This window comes from Pleurodeles waltl, chromosome 4_1, assembly GCF_031143425.1.
Source record: "Pleurodeles waltl isolate 20211129_DDA chromosome 4_1, aPleWal1.hap1.20221129, whole genome shotgun sequence".
Lineage (NCBI taxonomy): Eukaryota > Metazoa > Chordata > Amphibia > Caudata > Salamandridae > Pleurodeles > Pleurodeles waltl.
Window position 1 is genome coordinate 99,646,986 of NC_090442.1, and position 18,532 is coordinate 99,665,517.

At 42.6% G+C, this 18,532-nt stretch overlaps 1 protein-coding gene across 1 annotated transcript; it reads left to right on the plus strand.

Moving 5' to 3' along the window:
- Nucleotides 1-224: 224 nt before the first annotated feature.
- Nucleotides 225-1,187, plus strand: LOC138287050 (olfactory receptor 8D1-like). The gene has a single exon (XM_069227410.1). The coding sequence runs from the start codon at nucleotides 225-227 to the stop codon at nucleotides 1,185-1,187; it is 963 nt and encodes a 320-aa protein (XP_069083511.1).
- Nucleotides 1,188-18,532: the final 17,345 nt, after the last annotated feature.

Genomic DNA, 18,532 nt, shown 5'->3' on the forward strand with positions numbered 1-18,532 from the left:
CAAGAGATAGGCTGCTATTGAATGTGTGGTCTGCATTGTTTTACGATGTATTCATGTTACTGAATGATGCTTGATATTCACATAGAAAATCCATTGGGATAGTCTGTATGCTAGTTACTCTCACACCCACACCCATACCCACACACACACACACACACACACATGTAAGATCTCCATGATATATATATGTATTTCTCTCCTGGCAGGTCTCTTCCTCTGGAGAGATGAAAGGTGACAACCAGACCTCGGTGACAGAATTCATCCTCCTTGGTCTCACCGAAGACCCAGACCTACAATTCCCATTGTTTGTTTTATTCCTTCTGATCTACATCATCACAGTGGTGTGCAATGTCACTATAATGGCACTGATCAAGATCTCTCCTCGCCTTCACACACCCATGTACTTCCTGCTAAGTAACTTGTCTTTTGTAGACCTCTGTTACTCCTCTGTTATCACACCCAAAATGCTGAACATGTTTCTGGTGAAGGAAACAATTTCACTTTCAGAATGTGTAACACAGTTTTTTTTCTTTGTATGGATGGCAACTGCAGAGAATTTCCTCTTGACAGTAATGTCCTATGATAGATATGTGGCTATATGTAAACCTTTGCGTTATACTACAATCATGACCAAGCACGTTTGCACATACACTGTATTTATTGTGATCTTACTAACCTTCCTGCAAGCCCTAATTCAAAGTGCATGTATTCTAAGGTTGGCTTTTTGTGGCTCAAATGAAATTACTCATTTCTACTGTGATGTGATTCCACTGTTAAAACTTGCATGCTCTGATACAACACTTAATGTGGCCCTGCTGCTTTATGAAGGTGGCAGCATTATGGCAGTGTCAGTGGTGCTTATTATTGTTTCCTATATATACATTATTTGCACCATTCTGAGGATCAGTTCATCAGAAGGTAGATGGAGGACATTCTCCACATGCTCATCCCACTTTGCCTCTGTTACCCTACTTTATGGAACTCTCACATGTATGTACATCAGACCCAGCTCAAAATATTCTATAGGACAGGACCAGGTGGTCTCTGTGTTCTATACAGTAGTAATTCCGATGGTGAATCCCCTGATCTACAGTCTGAGGAACAAGGATGTCAAAGATGCCCTGAGAAAAGTAATGCACAGAATAACATTGCCTGGACAAATACACTTAAAGTCTAGTACCTGTTGACGGAAGCATACACACACATAAACCCTCCACAAACCATATAATAAGAATTAAAACATTAATAAAGATGTAATGATGTATATTTTAGAGGGTTCAAAAATTAGAAGAAAAAATGTTGCAGCCACACTGTCTTAAGTACGCGTGTGCATGAGAGTACCCTGATAAGATGAGCTTGGATACACATATGCCTATATAATATGTTTTTATTTGCCTTTGTTTTAACAGCTGCACATACAAACACTATCCATCTGAATAAATTACATTTTGTAATATATGTTAATGAAGGCATGGCTTTAAAGTATTGAAGCACATATTTCTACTTTTTTAGCGCCGCATTTGCGTCATTTTTAGACGCAAAAGCGGCGCAAACTTGCAAATTACAATTGTATTTTGTAAGTTTGCGCCGTTTTTGCATTTCAAAGCGGCGCGAATGCGGCGCTTAAAATGTATATATATGGGCCTTAATTCCCCTATGCAATAACATTGCAAACACTTTGTTTTTTTAAGTTGGCAGAAAATTATCAATTAATTGCTTAATCAGAAGAAAGCGTTCCATAATATGTACGTTATGTTTCCTTCTCGTAAAAAAGCTGAAGAAGAATTGCAACTTGATTATATCAACATTAACAAACTGGGTTTTAGAAAATGTGAATCAACGCTGCAACCATGAACTCCACCCACTAACATTCCCCATCGGAACTTTGTCCCCACAGCGCCTACTCCAGAGAACTGTGACCCATCAGTGCCATGCTCACAACCATTCTGAAAGCTGCCACTTCTTCTGTGACCTTCCGAGACAACTAGAAACATGCAACTGTCTTTCCATTGCTGAGGAAACTCTGTGCAGCACCTTAAATGCTTAGTATGTACCGATTTATTTCCCTATTACAATTCCTGGCCAAGGTCTCAGAGAAAATCACCAACAGGAACCTCATCAAATACCTCAATGACCACCAACTCCTCAACACCACTCAGACTGGTTTTGACTCAACCACAGCATAGAAACTGTCCTTTTCGGTGCCAAAGATGATATTTGCATGACTCTGGACAGATCACAACATGACAGCCCTCATCCTCCCAGACGTCTCTGCAGCATTTGACATGGTTTCCCACCCATCCTCATCTAACAACTGCACAATATCTGAATCCAAAGGCACATACTCTGAAGGATCTACTCCTACGTGAGTAGAAGGACTCAGTCAGTCAGTCTAGCGATGTGAATGTCGGACACCCACAACCTCATCTGCGGAGCCCCGCAACAATCGCGCCTGAACCAAACCCTCTTCATTGCATACATGGTCACTCCTGCCAGCATCATCTGGTCTCACATCAACCTCCTCTCCTACTCTGATGATGTGTAACTCATTCTTTCCCACTTAGACAAAACATTCAGAGCTCATTTCGCCCCTTATCACCCCCCTAACAACACGTTATTCATGTGGGTAGTTAGGGAACTACCATCAGAATTTTACATGCTAGTCCAGAGCTTTGCAGGATTAGCGTAGAAAATGTTCTCGCTAATCCTGCAAAGTCAACTGAGGCCCATTGTAAACAATGGTGTACCTCCTTTAAATGCCTGCTCTGAGCAGGCATTACAAGTGCCAAAATAAATGATGCAAAGAAATCATTTTTCAACCCCCCCAATAGGTGAAAACCCCCTTTGCATACATTATGCCAGGAGCAGGCATAATATAGCGCAAAGGGTACGAAGTGGCACAGTACATGCATTGCGCCACTTCATAAATTTGGTGCTGTGATTTTGGCCTCACTGGACCACATTAGAGTAAAAAACAATGTTGCTAATATGACACAAGGAAGCACTAGGGACTTTTAAATTTGCCACTCAGTACCTGGATCAAGTTCAATGCCTGCATAACTGAAATCACCCAATGGAGGAGGACCAACTGTTTCACGCTGAACACTGACAAGACCGAAATTGTGATCTTTGGGAAGAACACTCCACGAGGTGGCCAACGGAGCTAGAAACAACATCCAATCACACCACCCTCACAAAGAACCTCAGAATTGTCATTAATGGGAAACTCAACATGACTGCAAAACTCAGTGCTTTCACTCCTCATGCTTCCAAATTGTGAGATTTTCAAATGGTTCCTGATCATCATTGGGAAAACCATCATGCATGGCCTTGTTACAAGCAACTTGTACTACTGTAACACACTCTATGCAGGTTTAGACAAAGAACTCTTTTGAAGGCTATAAACAACATAGAAGTCACTGGCCAAAATCATTCTACACCTGCCATGCTACAATCACATCACACCACACCAAAATGGACTCCACTGGCTCCCCGAACACAAAGGGAACACAATTCAAACTCCTCACCCACACTTTCAAAGGACTATATAACACTGGTGGAGCCTACTTTATCAAATGCATCTCCTTTCACAAATATTACAGACACCTCTGCTTGTCGTGATTCCCATCTGCATACATCCCGCACATCACTCCAAAAGAATAGAATGGCAGTCACTACAAAAAAGAACCTCCTCCTCACTTCTTGTATGCCACAGGAAGCTGAAGACCTGGCTTTTTGAGTAGTGCCACTAGGCCACAATTTTGACTGGACTCACACCTACTCAGTGCCAGGGCCCCTTTCTGGGTGATAGTGCACTCTACAAAACTGCAAAACATAATATACATGATGTTAAGGAAGGTGATTTGGAGAAGCTAAACTGTGCAATGAATGTACTATACACATATAGGCAACAGCTCAGGTTTTTCTCTTTATCTCTATATCCAGACTCTAGTTCTTTCTCTCTTTATGAAAATATTCATATCTATGCATCTCGCTGCAACGGTGAACGATTTGTCATTCGTTTCTTGTGTTGGCATTGTACCATAATTGCTATTCATAGATTGTGACACCATGCAATAGTTATGTCTTTCTGAGCTTAACCATTATATGTTATATGTAAGACATTTTATGACATTTTGTGCTCCATTCAGGCTAATGAACTTGATCCATGAGTTGAATGTGGCCATCTTACCACTAGTTTCTGAAGGTATCTAGTTGGTTCATCTGATCACATTACTGTTTCCTGGCTCCATCTTCAATTACTCTTCCTCTCTTTCCACCTAAGAGTCAGAACTACGGACCACAACTGGAAAGGTCAACCACTATAGAAACTTCATTGTTTGGCTTAGATTTGGCTGTGATCTGTATTCCTTTTGCCCCAACTTCAAAAAGTGTGTAATCCATCATGGGTTTTAAAATATATGGGCCCATATTTATACTTTTTTTTGGGCCTCATTTGCATCACTTTTTGACGCAAAAGCAGCACAAACCCACACAATATAATTGTATCTTGTTTGTTTGCGCCGCTTTTGCATCAAAAAGTGATGCAAATGCGGTACAAAAAAGTAGAAATATGGGCCATGATATCATCTTTTCATCCTCACCTTCTACTCATTGCACAAAATGCCTACATCAATATTGTAATGAACGTGGTAATTTCTTCTGTTACACAATTCTTGTCAGGTTGAATCACAAAAGTCATTAAATTCACCTGTACTTAACCCTGTAGTAGCTTGGCGGAAAATAGTCAGGCTTAACTTGGAGGCAATGTATAAAGTTTTTTATAGCACACAAAGAGTAATGAAGCAAAAGCACAACATAAAATCCCAAACTGAATTTGAAAAATAGGGTAAAGTTCAATAAATATAATTACACCAAAATAAACTCAATCCAATAAGTAGAACTTGAGATATTGATTTTTATGGTTTTATGTGAAACTAGCACCACAAAGCAGAAAGTGGCACTCGTGAGGATCCCATTGCTCTACCGGGGGTAGGGTATAGTCAAAAGTTCAGGACGACCTCCATTGAGAGAAGGTTTGGTAAAGGGAGCAGGTTAGTTTCACTGAAGAGTTACCTTCTCAAATGCTCAAAATAAGCTGGTATTTGCTTCAACGGGTGGCAAAATGAGTGCTGTTGCCCACTACGAGAAGTACAGACCATAGGTGCAGGTATTACCATTTACTAGGGTCTTACAATTAAATTAAATGAGCTAAGTAGGTGAGGTCCAATTTTACCATGTTTTACCATGTTTGAAGCAGGGAACACTTTCAGATTCCAGCACTGAATCTCAGTGCTGCCTTGTTAGAATGGTCAGCTCATGGTGTGGTTTCCCCCTGTAATTTGTAGCCTTACAAAACGTCTCAGCACTGCCACTGCAGTGTCTGAGTGCAGTTTTGTACAGCTAATTCTACCTGTAAAGTTTACACACTTGCCTGGCCCAAACCTTCCCTTTTTCTACATGTAAGGCAGGACATGTACTGGTGTTTTTTACATGTCCTGACAGTGAAATACTGCTAATTTTGTTTTTAACTATTATAAGGCCTAGCTTTTTCACAGGTTAACCTGGGGATTGCCATAACTCCAAAATAGATAGTTTGGTAAAGTTGTTTTTTGTATTGTAAATTTGAAAATGCCACTTTTAGAACGTGGCCATTTTCTTGCTTCAGCACTCTGTGCTTCTGCCTGGCTGTGGAATACATGTCTGGGTCAGACTGACAGTTGGGCTGTTTATGAATTTACTCTAGACAGTCACACAAAGGGAACTGAGTTGTGTCCTGTATATTTCTGGTGAGTCTTCCTGATTGATTATTCATTGTTTTCAGGAGCGTGTTAGATCTGGTTTAGAACTGATTAAAGTGTACAGAGATCTAAGACCACAACAATGGGTTCATCAACAAATCAGGATGTGAAGGTGAAATGTTTGGGGAATACCACACTAAAGTTTCCTAACAAATATGCACAACACACATTTTTCATCAAACCTCCCAGAGCTGTTTTCATACTCATGTTCACAAACCTTTCACAGCACAGGGATACTTATCAAACCGTCCTGACCTGATCACACATAGCAACCTAAAACTTAAATTCATCAAATATCTGACTCACTCCTCAACAGCTTCCTTTGTCAAGTAACTATTTCCTGACTGTTATAAAGGTATCTATTGACCATGCAAAGACAAAATATAGGATGCCTTTTTAAAAATCCTCACAATATCCAATGTACGTGTTAGTCTTACATCATCCGTTTGCTCCTCTTTGATTAACTTTCTGTCTGACTAATCCTCATACCTACATTCATTGACACATTTCATCTCATCGATCTCCCTTCAAGATACTGTAAAATCTTTCTTGTTAACTTCTTGGAGTTCATCACTAGAGCTTCAAGCCCATATTTATACTTTTTTTGCGCCACATCTGCGTAATTTTTTTACGCAAAAGTGGTGCAAAGTTACAAAATACAATTGCATTTTGGAACTTTGCCCCACTTTTGCCTCAAAAAGCGGCGCAAATGCGGCGCTAAAAAAGTATAAATATGGGCCTCAGTCTCTTAATCTAATAGGCAATACATGGCGATGTAAAGGCTAGCAGTTTACAGCACCACTTAAGGAACAACATTATCTGAAGCAAACTAACATTTCATATCACAATAACAAAAGTGCAAAGGCAAAAACATTGACTTTGTTATCTCTGCTGAGCCTTGCCCAAAGTACCAATAGCTGCCTCAACTAGACTGGAATCAACATTTAGTAAGTGCAATTAATTTGAATAACCTTGGGTCCCTGTGCATGCAAACTATTGGAATATCTAACTCACAAAAGTTGAGTACAGGAATGCTTGCAAATAGTTTAAACCGCTGACAGTCACTCTTGAAAGCATTCCATCCCATCATTTCCCACCACTGTGCCACTTTGGATCCAGACCCACCTTGTGCAATTCAGTACCTACTCTGCTTCTCGTGGGAAAAGTACATGTCAAACTACCAGATGTGGTCAATCCAGAAGGGAACCCAAGCAACCTCAGAACAGATTCAATATTATTAGTCCTCATCAGTGAGAAATAGCTTGGACTCCTATATGAGGCCTAAATAGGTAGGGCAGTAGAAGAATAAGAGTGGTGTGTTTCAGGAAAAATCCAGCAAAGAAAAAAGGCCCAGAAGTAGACATAATTGTGTGCTATGTGGTGAAGCATACTATGCATCATGATTTGGAACACACAGACACATGCTAGGTACAAATGGAAAGAAATGCACTAAGGACTACTTTCACTGGCGGAATCGATGCCATTTACAAAGTACTTTTGATGAAGTGTATAATAGATGGCACAACAAAAAACACTGTCTACAAAAAATGCTTTGACAAATTCCAATTGCAGCTCAAATATAAGGTAGTCCTAGAAGTGTGATAAAACCTGAGAAGTGTGTGTAGTTCTTCAGGACTGTGATAAGTCAAGTTGTACAATCTAAGGCATACTTCATTGATATTAGAATATCATCAGAGTAGCTAGAGATTTAGGCATTACTGCCACTAATATGGGAAGGAATAAGGTAAGAATAATGATTTTTTTCTTAGGTAGGGGATCCTGGATCTTTTGGTGATAGTTTTGGAAAATGAGATGAACACAGCATTAGTGAGGTATATTTTAAAATCGCTCTTTAACATCCATGTGCCAATGAATATTTTAGGGAGGCTTTATAAATGTATAATTGCTGCACATTTTATATCAAGCTGTTTTCATACTATTTAAGGTGTAAACGATTCCCCTAGCTGAAAGAAACATAAAACACTGACAATTACTATTACATTATCTGCTCAATTCCTTTCTCACTCTCCCCCACTGCATTAATGAGTCAGTTCTTATTTATGTACTGGTGGATCTTGATTTCTTAAGTAGGAAGTAAAGCAATGGCTACCATCTAGGTAGAGAAAGAAGGTTAAGAGTAAGAGGATGGTTGTTTGTGATATGCTGCAGGCCACAGCTCAACTTTATCATCTGCATGATTTGATGATTACATAGGAGGAAAATGCAAAAACACTAATAAAACATTGAATTAAAGGTATGATGGAAGGATGTTTAGAGTAGAGTCCAGAAAAAGGCACTTCCTAAGCCAGACAGGCAGGGGCAAATGACGGGTGAAAGAAATCTTTTTTTTTTTCTTCACTATTACCCATATTTAAGAAAAGTGGTGCTTCACTATGCCCTCCTGACGTCACCATGTGTGGACCGTATTTATGATACTGGGCACCATGGCAGCAATAAGAACAATAGAGTATATTTTTATTTATGCTATTGTGGTGCTTTGCTCCAGTAGATTCAGAAAATTCTGATGTTAGTGTAACAAAATGCAAGGAGGCCCAATGATTCCAAAAAAGATGTCATTTTAAAAAAGCCGCCAAAAATGGTACAATGAAATCTTGCAGATTTTATTGCACCATTTTTGCGGGCTTCCTTACACCGAAATGCCCCCTTTGCATACATTATGCATAGCGTATGCATTTTGTGGAGCAAATGGTGGCAAAGTGGTGTAATGCATGCATTGTGCCACTTTTCAGATATGGCACAGTATTTTTGGCAATCTAATGCTACATTAGCATCAGAAAAATGACACTAATCTGGTGTTAGAGGGCACAAGGCCATCCTTAAATTTGGGTGTTAGAAATGGGGTCTCTGGTTGGCAGTCAGTGGCACTCTGTCCAAGCAGGGCCCCTCAATTTAGTCAGGGTAAGGGAGTTACACTCCTCAGACAACCCCTGCTCTCCCCCTTGGTAGTTTGGCACTAGCAGTCAGACTTACCTCAGAGGCAATGTGTAAAGTATGTGTACCAACATACACTGTAACACAGTGAAAACACCACAAAAGCATTCAATACCAGTTTAGAAAGAGCTAATTTTGATCTGAGTAAAACAAGGCCAAAACAACAAAAAATCCAACATACATAAGCAAAGGATGCATTGTTTTGACATGCAATACCTGGTATGCTTAAAAAATAAAGCTGCACCGGTGAGCGTGAGTCAGAAAAGTAAGGGATGTATTGATTCCTGGCTCACAAGTGGGGCCATGCAAAGTTTCTTCTCCATTTGGGCAGACCATGTATTGTTTTTATCTCCTGCAGAAGAGTGGTGCATTGATTTCTGGACAGGCAACCTCGGGTCTACACAGGTTCACTGTTGTTTCAACGCTGAGCGATGATGCATGTGAAATCATTCCTCTCAGTGGGAACAGCCGTGCTGGGTGGGTGATGTGTAGATTTTGGGATCTGCCAGTGGTGATGCATTGATTTTCCATCTGCGATGATGGTGGTGCATCAATTTTTCAGCCACAAAGCAGGTGCTGCATCGATTTGTCTTCCGCTCGGCTCCAGTGTGTGGATTTCAGTCTTGGTTTGATCACCTTCTCCTTTCAAGGGCTCAGGGACTTCATAGGGCACCACTTGCCAGTGTAGGAGTCTCAGCAAGAGAGTCCAAACACTGGCAGAGGAAGTCTTTGAGAGCCCTGAAACTTCAGAAAAGGAGGCAAGCACAGTCCACACCATAGGAGACATTCAAAGCAGGAAAACACCACAAAGTCCAGTATTTGTCCTTTCTCAGGTATAAGCAGCAACTGCAGGCCAACCCTGCAAAGAACACTCACTGGCAAAGGGGCAGTACTCCTCCTCTAGCTCTTCAGCTCTTCTCCTTTTCAGAGTTCCTCTTGATCTAGAAGTAATCTTAAAGTCTGGGTTTTTGGGTCAGCTACTTATACTCATTTCTGCCTTTGAAGTAGGTAAACTTCAAAGGAAAGTCTCTGTTGTTCACAAGATCCTGCCTTGCCCAGGACTGGCTCCAGACACACACCCGGGTGTTGGAGACTGCATTGTGTGAGAACAGGCACAGCCATTTCAGGTGTAAGTGTCAGCTCCTCCCTCCCCACTCTAGCCCAGGAAACTCATCAGAATATGCAGGCTACACCCCAGATTCCTTTGTGTCACTGTCTAGAGGAAATTCAGAAACAGCCCAACTGTCAGTCTGACCCAGACATAGATTCCACAATCAGGCAGTGGCACAGAATGGTTAAGCAAGAAAATGGCCACTTCCTAAAAGTGGCATTTTCAAACTGACAATCTAAAAAACAACTTTACTAAAATATATATTTTTTACTTTTTAACTACACTGCACCCTGCCCACGGGCCCTAGGGCCTGCCTTAGAGGTGACGTACATGTAGTAAAAGGGAAGGTTTGGGCCTGGCAAGTGGGTACACTGGCCAAGTTGAATTAGCAGTGGAGGACTGACCACACAGACAGTGCAGTTGCAGGTCTGAGACAGTTGAAAAAACCTCACGGCAGCGTTATCACGCGCTCCTCCTGACTCCTGGCACCGTCTCCATTGCACTAAACTCGCAGAAACTTTAAGGCTTCAGACTGGGGCCTCTTGGGCCCCATGATAGCATTATCTGGTACTACGGATACACCATAGGACCCATTCCCATGAATACGGCAAGCCTCATATTGTAACAACAGAAGTGCCAGCCATAATTTTTTGCCAAGACTAATCATAACCATTGGATATAAAGTTACACCTAAAGGGGCGACAGAAGCCTAATTGGAATATATCTTTTCGCATACTTGAATTTATGAGCCTTGAAAAAGTCCATGAGGACGAAACACGTGTTTGCTGTTTTCTTATCCCTCATTTGCTTTATTTCACATAAAGACACGTTCACCATTGGAATACCGTGCCTTCTTTTGCAATATCATGGATTAAAATATCTTTTGCAACTCTACTCATCTTGGACTGCATATTTATTATACAGATTTCGAGTGCCCTGGTCCTTTGTTCTTTTCCAATTTGCAGGTCTGAGACATGTTTACAGGGCTACTCATTTGGGTGGCGCAATCAGTGCTGCAGGCCCACTAGTAGCATTTGATTTACAGGCTCCGGGCACCTCTAGTGCACTTTTACCAGGGACTTAATAGTAAATCAAATATGCCAGTCAGGAAAAAGACAATTAAAAAATACAGTTTACACAGTATACACTTTAGCACTGGTCAGCCTTAGTAAAGTACCCAGAATACCAAAAAACAGCAAACACAAAGTCCAGCATACAGCCAAAACTCAGGAAGCAAATGCAAAAAGACAGGAGAACCACGCCAAGGATGCCAGGTCTAACATTGGACCTATTAGTTTTGAAGGCTTTAGCCTCAATAAATGGCATATCAAAACACACAAGTTATCAGTAAAATGCCACTGTTGCTCCTGAAGTCATCCTTTGTTTCCCTTTGTACTGAGAGGCTGGAGGAGAAGAATGAACATGGCTTGCCATGAATCAACAAGACAGTCAGAATTTCTGTCATGGGCACCTATTTAGGAAACACTTCCCAGTCATGAAAACTAAGATACAGCACTAGGGAATACACACACTGGACACTTTGGAAAAAATGGGATGAATAGACCAGGAACACCTTTGTAAATGGGGCTTAGACCTGAAACCACACTCTCAAAATTTAAACTTCTGGAGAAAAAGGAGCGGTAGCCTGGCACAGAGCAGTGTGGCTTAACTTAGAGGCAATGTTTAAAGTATTTGTACAGCACTCCAAACAGTAATAAAGTGATAACACACTACAAAAGGGGCCCACAACAGAGTTAAAAAAAAACAGAGTCATTTTTAATAAATAAAACAAGTCCTAAATGACAAAAATCCAATTAATTTTCTGGCGATATTGAATTTTTAATGTGTAAGTAAAAATAGCACCAAAATGTACAAAGTGCTTTTGGGGATATCTGGTCGCATCAGACAGGGACAACATCACATCTTCAGGCCAACTGAGATGGTGCATGGGCCAGTTACAAGTACTCAGCTATGCCTGTATAACAAAGTACCTTAAATCCTCTTTGCAGGGCATTGTGTGAATCTGCGACAAAAATGTTTTGCTCCAGCCGAGGCTATGTATTGGTTCTGAGATGCAGCAAAGCTGCGGTATGAGGTCCTGTTGTATCGACATTGAGTATCCCTTCGAAAGGGCTTGTGATGTGAAAGCTGGTGTCGGGATGCAATGTGCAGTTGAGGTGATGTGTCAATCAGAAGAATGGTGAAGGTACAATGTGGAGGCTTGACGGTGTCCTAGAGGCTGCTGTTGACTGAAGATGCAAGAATCTCATGCAGGGAAGCGTTGCAATTCAGACCCAAGATGTGGGATGCAGGATGCTGCGTCAATGGGGGGCAATCCATGCAGTAATGGCAGTGATGAACTAGTTTTACTGAGAGATGCTTTCAAAGAGAGGCAGCACACCACCTGCACTCTAGCAACAATGTATAACCCCAAAGCATCATGGTAAATGCAGTTGATTCGTAGTCGATTCAAAAAGTAAAAAAGGTTTTTCACCTCCTTACGTGCAGCAATTGCTGTATATCCATGTACATGTGTTTCTAGGTTTAGCCCATCATCAGCAGGGAGATGCATTGCTCAGCAGAGAGGATGCGTCAGTTCAACTGGAAAGCATATTAGGCCTACTTTCAATGGCCAGGACTCGTGGCATAACTTGCTTGGGAAGACTCAAAGATGGCAGGGTGGTTAGAAGTCTGTTATGTCCATGAGAGTTTGGATCAGGCAGCCAGGCAGCCAGGCACCAAGCCCTTGGAGTCACTTTGCTTTCTGGGTTTGTGTGATGCAGGTCCAGTCATTCTCATCTAGACAGGAGAGTAGCAGGTAACAGCCAAGGAAGAGTCCAGCAGAGTGGCAATCCTTCAGTGGAGTGGCAGTCCTTCCGCAGTACAGCAGTCCTTCTTCCTGCCAGACAATCCACAGGTCAAGAAGTGTACTGAAGTGGTAGTGTCTGAGGTCTAGTATTTATACCTAGTAATGCCTTTGAAGTGGGGCAGTCTTCTTAAGGACATGCTTCTGAAGCGCACAGATGTCCTTCCCTTCCTGGCCTGGCTCAAGACTAACTACAGTTGAAATCCAGTTCTTTGAATGGGGACTTGACACAAGCTATTCTTGTGTAAGTGAGGCTGTGCCCTCCCTCCCAGCCTGCAAGTGAATGACCATGGAGACACACCTAAGCTTCCGTTATGTGTGTCTGGCTAGAGGAATATGCAAAGGGCCAGATGTACTACCATTTGGTATTGCAACTCACAATTTGCAGGTTTTTGTGATTCACAAATTGCAAGTCGCAATACTAAATGTACAACAGTGTCTTAAACATGGTTAGTGATTCACAGAGGATCATAAAGGGACCTGCTCCATCAATATTCATGAGGCAGGTCGCAATTTGCAACCCACTGTGAAAGGCTACAATCACAGGGATGGTGGTCTGCTGGGGACAGCAGACCACCATGCCTGTGATTGCTTTTAAATAAAGCAAGCTTTTTTTGTAATGTAGCCCATTTTCCATAAAGAAAAATGGGTTGCATTACCAAAAAAAACCTGAAAAGTTTTCATTTAGTTTTTTTGTTTTTTCAGTGGGACCACTGCCTGCTCTTAAAAGTGTTTGTAGCCCATGCGCAAAAGGGAAGGGGTCCCTTGGGGACCTGGGAAGAGGAAGCTGTCATCATCAGACTGAAAGAAAGGTGAATGAGGATCTGTGCAAACTACAGAGCAATAATTCTTCTATCAACCTCAAGCAAAGTGTTTAGAATAGTCAACCTGAACAACTTAATACTCAGTTGTGAGTCCAGCAAGCTGGCTTCCACAAGTTAAAGTTAGATCCTGCACAGACCAGATTGCAACACTGTGCATCATCAATGAGCAGTCAATGGAATGGAAATCCCCCCTCTAGGTTAACTTCATGGACTATGAGAGGGCATTCAACAGCATGGATGGAGAGACCCTTTGGAAACTCCTCCACAACTAGGGTGTGCCAGATACACTCATAAGTGTCATCAGGAGCTCTTACAAAGGAATGATACGCAAGGTGGACTCCTCACAGAAGCCTTGCAAGTGGGGACTGGAGTCCACCAGGGTTGTTTCCTCTCACCTTTTGTCTTCCTGTTGGCCACACACTGGATCATAAAGATATTTACAACATGTAGAAGAAATGGGATCCAATATATACCTTGGATACAGCTCAACGACCTCAATGTTGCAAGAAACCTAGCCCTAATCTCACAAACCAATCTGCAAGTGCAAGAGAAGACCACCAATGTGGCAGCCACATCAGCACCACTTGATTTCAACATCCACAGGGGAAAAAACAAGGTTCAGGAGTCTAGCACAGCCCACTCAACTGCAGGTACTCTTTCATATGATGCACTAAAAGTGGTTGAGGCCTTCCCCTTTCCTGGGCAGTGTTATAGACAAGGAGGGCTGCACAGATGCTGATGCAAAGTCATGAATAAAGATCTGGAGCTCCCGGGACCTAATGCTGTAAACCAAGATCAGGGTTTTCAACACCAATATAAATTCAGCTATTCTCTATGCAGCAGAAACTTGGAGGACAACATTCAATGGAAAAGCAGGTGCCCATGCCAGCTTCTCCTTGCCAGTTTGTACTGCTCATCTGTAGCTTCTTTCCTTCATTTTGCTCTCATTATTGTGATACTGCTAATCGTATTTTTTCTGCTACTTTAACACATCTTAAAATTGCTTGTCTTAGCTCCACATTGTATTTTCACTTGTTTCCACTGTTTTTGTCTGTGTCATTGTTTCATGGTCATACTCTGATGTAAGCTGTTTTCTACCTGCTGCCGCCCACTTTTTCTGCTGTTTTCCCTGGATCCTTTCCCTCCTACTTCCCGCCTTCCTTTGACCCTCCGTTCCCCCATGGCCTCCATAACAGAGGCTGCAGCATGGCTGCACACCAGACATGTGCAGAGGGTGAACTGCCATTGTGCCCTGCACACCTGCACTGCGCCCAGCTCCAAGAACTCTGGTGCTTCCATTCCATGCAATTATGCCACTGCAGACCTCCCAGCCATAGATCCCAAGTGCATCAACAACTGCTGCTGGACATCTCTGTGCACCTGCCAGCACTGCCACCTCACCTGCAACATCAAAGAAACCAACAACACCAGAGGCACTGGAAAACACTACTGTGTCCACCACACTGACCATCTCCACCTCAGCACAACTCCAGTGCATTCTACTCAATGCTCAATCGCTCAGCCAACAAGCCCTAAAGGTCTGGGACATGATCTCATCCCTCACCCTGGGCGTCATCTTCTTCACATAGTCCTGGCTGAATCCTGCCTCTGTGCTGGACATTGCCACTCCCAAAGGCTACAAGATAACACACTGGGACCAAACCAACAAACATGGGGTGGGATGGCCATCATCCACAAGGACACTATCTGCTGTTCGACTCCTCAGATGACTCAACCCTGGTAATGGAGCACTTCAACTTCCAACTCCAAACAGAGTGAAAAAAACACCATCAAAGACACCATCGGCAACAGATCACACAGACCATGCCCCAACTTCGGCAACAGCATTCCTGACCTCATCACCCCAATTGCCATCAGCTTAAACCACTACACTTTTATAAGAGATCCTAAATTCTACCTCAAGCAACGTGTCACCAACCTCACCCACAGCGCAGGACACAATCTAAACCCCATTTTCACATCCAGCAAAAGAGTCAAGTACAACCATGTCTCACAGCTCACCAGGACCAACCACTTCACCATCTCAGGACCTACTAACACTGGGCACCAAGCCCCTCAGCTCCATACTCCTAAATTGGAAAATGATATAGAAAAACCAGTGAAACAATGTTCTTAACACCCACTTTCCAGACACAACATCCAACCCAGGACAGGCTGCAAAGAACGTCTTGTAGGATTCTGGCCCTCTATATAGTGAACACAAATGGTGTGCACTGTGCAGAGTCCAGGCAACCCCATCTTGGAGTCCAGAGGTAAAAATAGCTAAACAATTGCTCTATTTTTGTGGTAGTGTGGGCCAACAATTAGGCTAATCTAGGAGTCATGCTAAGCATTTGTTGTACTCACGGTATCAATAATGAAGACTCACACTCAGAAGAATAGCTCAAGTCCAATTTCCAAAAAAAAATATATATATAATTTTTAAGACCAAGAACTTTGTTACAAAGTAAGTAATTTTGGAGTTCAGAAAATGTAATGTTCTCATGTGTAATTACATGCCATCGAAGTCAGTGGGAGAAAACTAGAAAATTGAATATAAAATCAGACAATGCTTTCACAAATGTCACCTTTTGTTTGCAGGTCGAGGTGAAGATCTGGTCTGAATGTCCAGCCAGAGGAGGTCGGGTGACCTCCTGTTCTGGCAGGAGCAGAAGCAGAAGCAGAAGCAGAAGTACTTGGAGCTGATGCACAAATGAGAAGAGGGCCACTTGAGAATAATACTGCACAAGGGGTTGTAGGGGCTTGGGGTTCATGGGAGCATAGCTGGTTGGATGGTGCTGGGGCAGGTAGCTTCAAGTAAACATTAGAAGAACCATCATGCAGGCCCTGAACAATAGCAGGCTGGACTACGGGAACACACTCTATGTAGGAATCACCACACACCTCTTGAAGAGACTACAGACAATTCAAAACTCAGCGGCAAGGCTTATCCTCAGCCTGAAATGATTTTATGCAAACAGGTCACTGCAGAGCAGTCCACTCTCTTCTCCTAGCTAGACATGAGCACTGGATGGAGGAGGTATACCATCTTGCTCCATGGCTCAAGACCCTAATGAGTTATGAAGAGCATAGCAATGCTCGTTGTTCTATTGTTGCAACAGTCTTTGAGAAGTGAGGGCCAGAGACAAATTCACCAGTAGAGAGGAAGCTCCATGCATGCCTCCTCCCATCATCCATTCTTTCCTGCGATGACAACAAGAGCCCTTGGTCTTACCCAGGTATATGGAGACTAGCAGAAAGTGAAATCCATGCATTCCACCCTCTAGGATCTGCTAATCCCATGGACTAATATATCCAATCCCAATTCACTCGATCCTGGTCCAAATGACCATTTATATTTTGATTCAGTAGTTTATCATGGGTATAACTCTATTGTCAGGGAACAATTCCCCCCCCCCTCATTCAATTGCAATCTACTATAGTGAGTGTCTGTTTCCCAAAGTTATTGCACATTTTGTGCTGTACCAATGAACATAGTCTGAAATTGTTCAGTTATAACATCATAGATTCAAGTATGCTTCTGAGAGGTATTGTAATATGATCTTCAGCACATCTGTTTCCACAAGTTCACAAATCCAGTTATTTTTTGCTTATTTGGTCATTTTTTATTTATTTGTATTTTAAACACCACAGAGTTATATCTCATCAAATTTATCCTTGAATATTAATCAGGTGCCCCTTGATTCTATCAATCAATCAATCAGTCAAAGTTCTTATAGAGCACAGCTAATCACCTGTGTGGGTCTCAAGGCTCTGGGGGGGTGGGAACATTCTGCTGCTTAGTCAAAGTTCTGAATGGCCGGATCAGTTAAAGAGCCAGGTCTTGAGGTCGTTCCTGAATTGGGGCAGAGAGGGAGATTGCCTGAGATGAAGAGGAAGACAGCTCTAGGTCTTAGCAACAAGGTAGAAGGATCTTACTCCTGCTGTGGTCTTGCAGATCTGTGGGGCGGTGGCCAAGGCCAGGTGAGTGGAGCGGAGTTGTCTGGTGGCCATGTGGAAGGGAAAGTGATGTTTGAGGTATACAGGTCTGATGTTGTGGAGGGCCTTGTACTCATGTGTGAGGAGCTTGAAGGTGATTATTTTGTTGATTGGGAGCCAGTGTAGGTCTCTCATGTGCTCAGAGATGTGGCTGCAGCGAGAAGTGTTGAGGAGAAGTCTAGCCATGGCGTTCTGGATTCTTTGCATCTTCTTATGGAGCTTCTGGGTGGTGCCTGTGTAGAGAGAATTGACATAGTCCAGCTTGCTGCTGATGAGCATCTGAGTGAATGTTCTTTTGAATTTAATGGATATCCACGTGAAAATCTTTCGAAGCAGGAAGAGTGTGAGGAAGCAGGAAGAAGATATGGTGCTGAGTTGGTGGTTCATAGAGAGCAAGGAGTCGAGGAGGATGCCAAAGTTATGTGCATGGTCAGTCGACGTGGTGGGCTCCAAGTTCTGCAGTCCACCACAAGCCATCTCAGGTGTGGGAGTGTTGCCCAAGATGAGAACTTCTGTCTTATTGGAGTTGTGCTTTAGGCAGCTGTCTTTCAACCAGGCAGTGACTGTCTTCATCAAGTTGTGGAAGTTCGTCTTCTTGACTGTAGGTTTAATGGTGAGGGAGAGGAACAGCTGTGTGTCCTCAGTGTAAGAGACGATGTTGAGTCTGTGGTTTCTGACAATGTCTGCTAGCAGGACCATGTAGATGTTGAAGAGGGTGGGGCTCAGGGTGGAGTCTTGGGGGATGCCACAGCTGATCTTTGTAGGTTTGGATGTGAATACTGGGTGCCTGACTCTCTGGGTTCGACCAGTGAGGAAGTAAAGGATCCATTCCAGGTTTTTGCTGTGGATGCCATTGTTGTGGAGTACTGCATAGAGGGTTTGATGGGCGACCTTGGTAATAAGTCAAATATAGCCTTTATATGGCACAGAGGACCTCATTACAACCCTGGCGGTAAATGCTATCTACTGCTATGCCGGC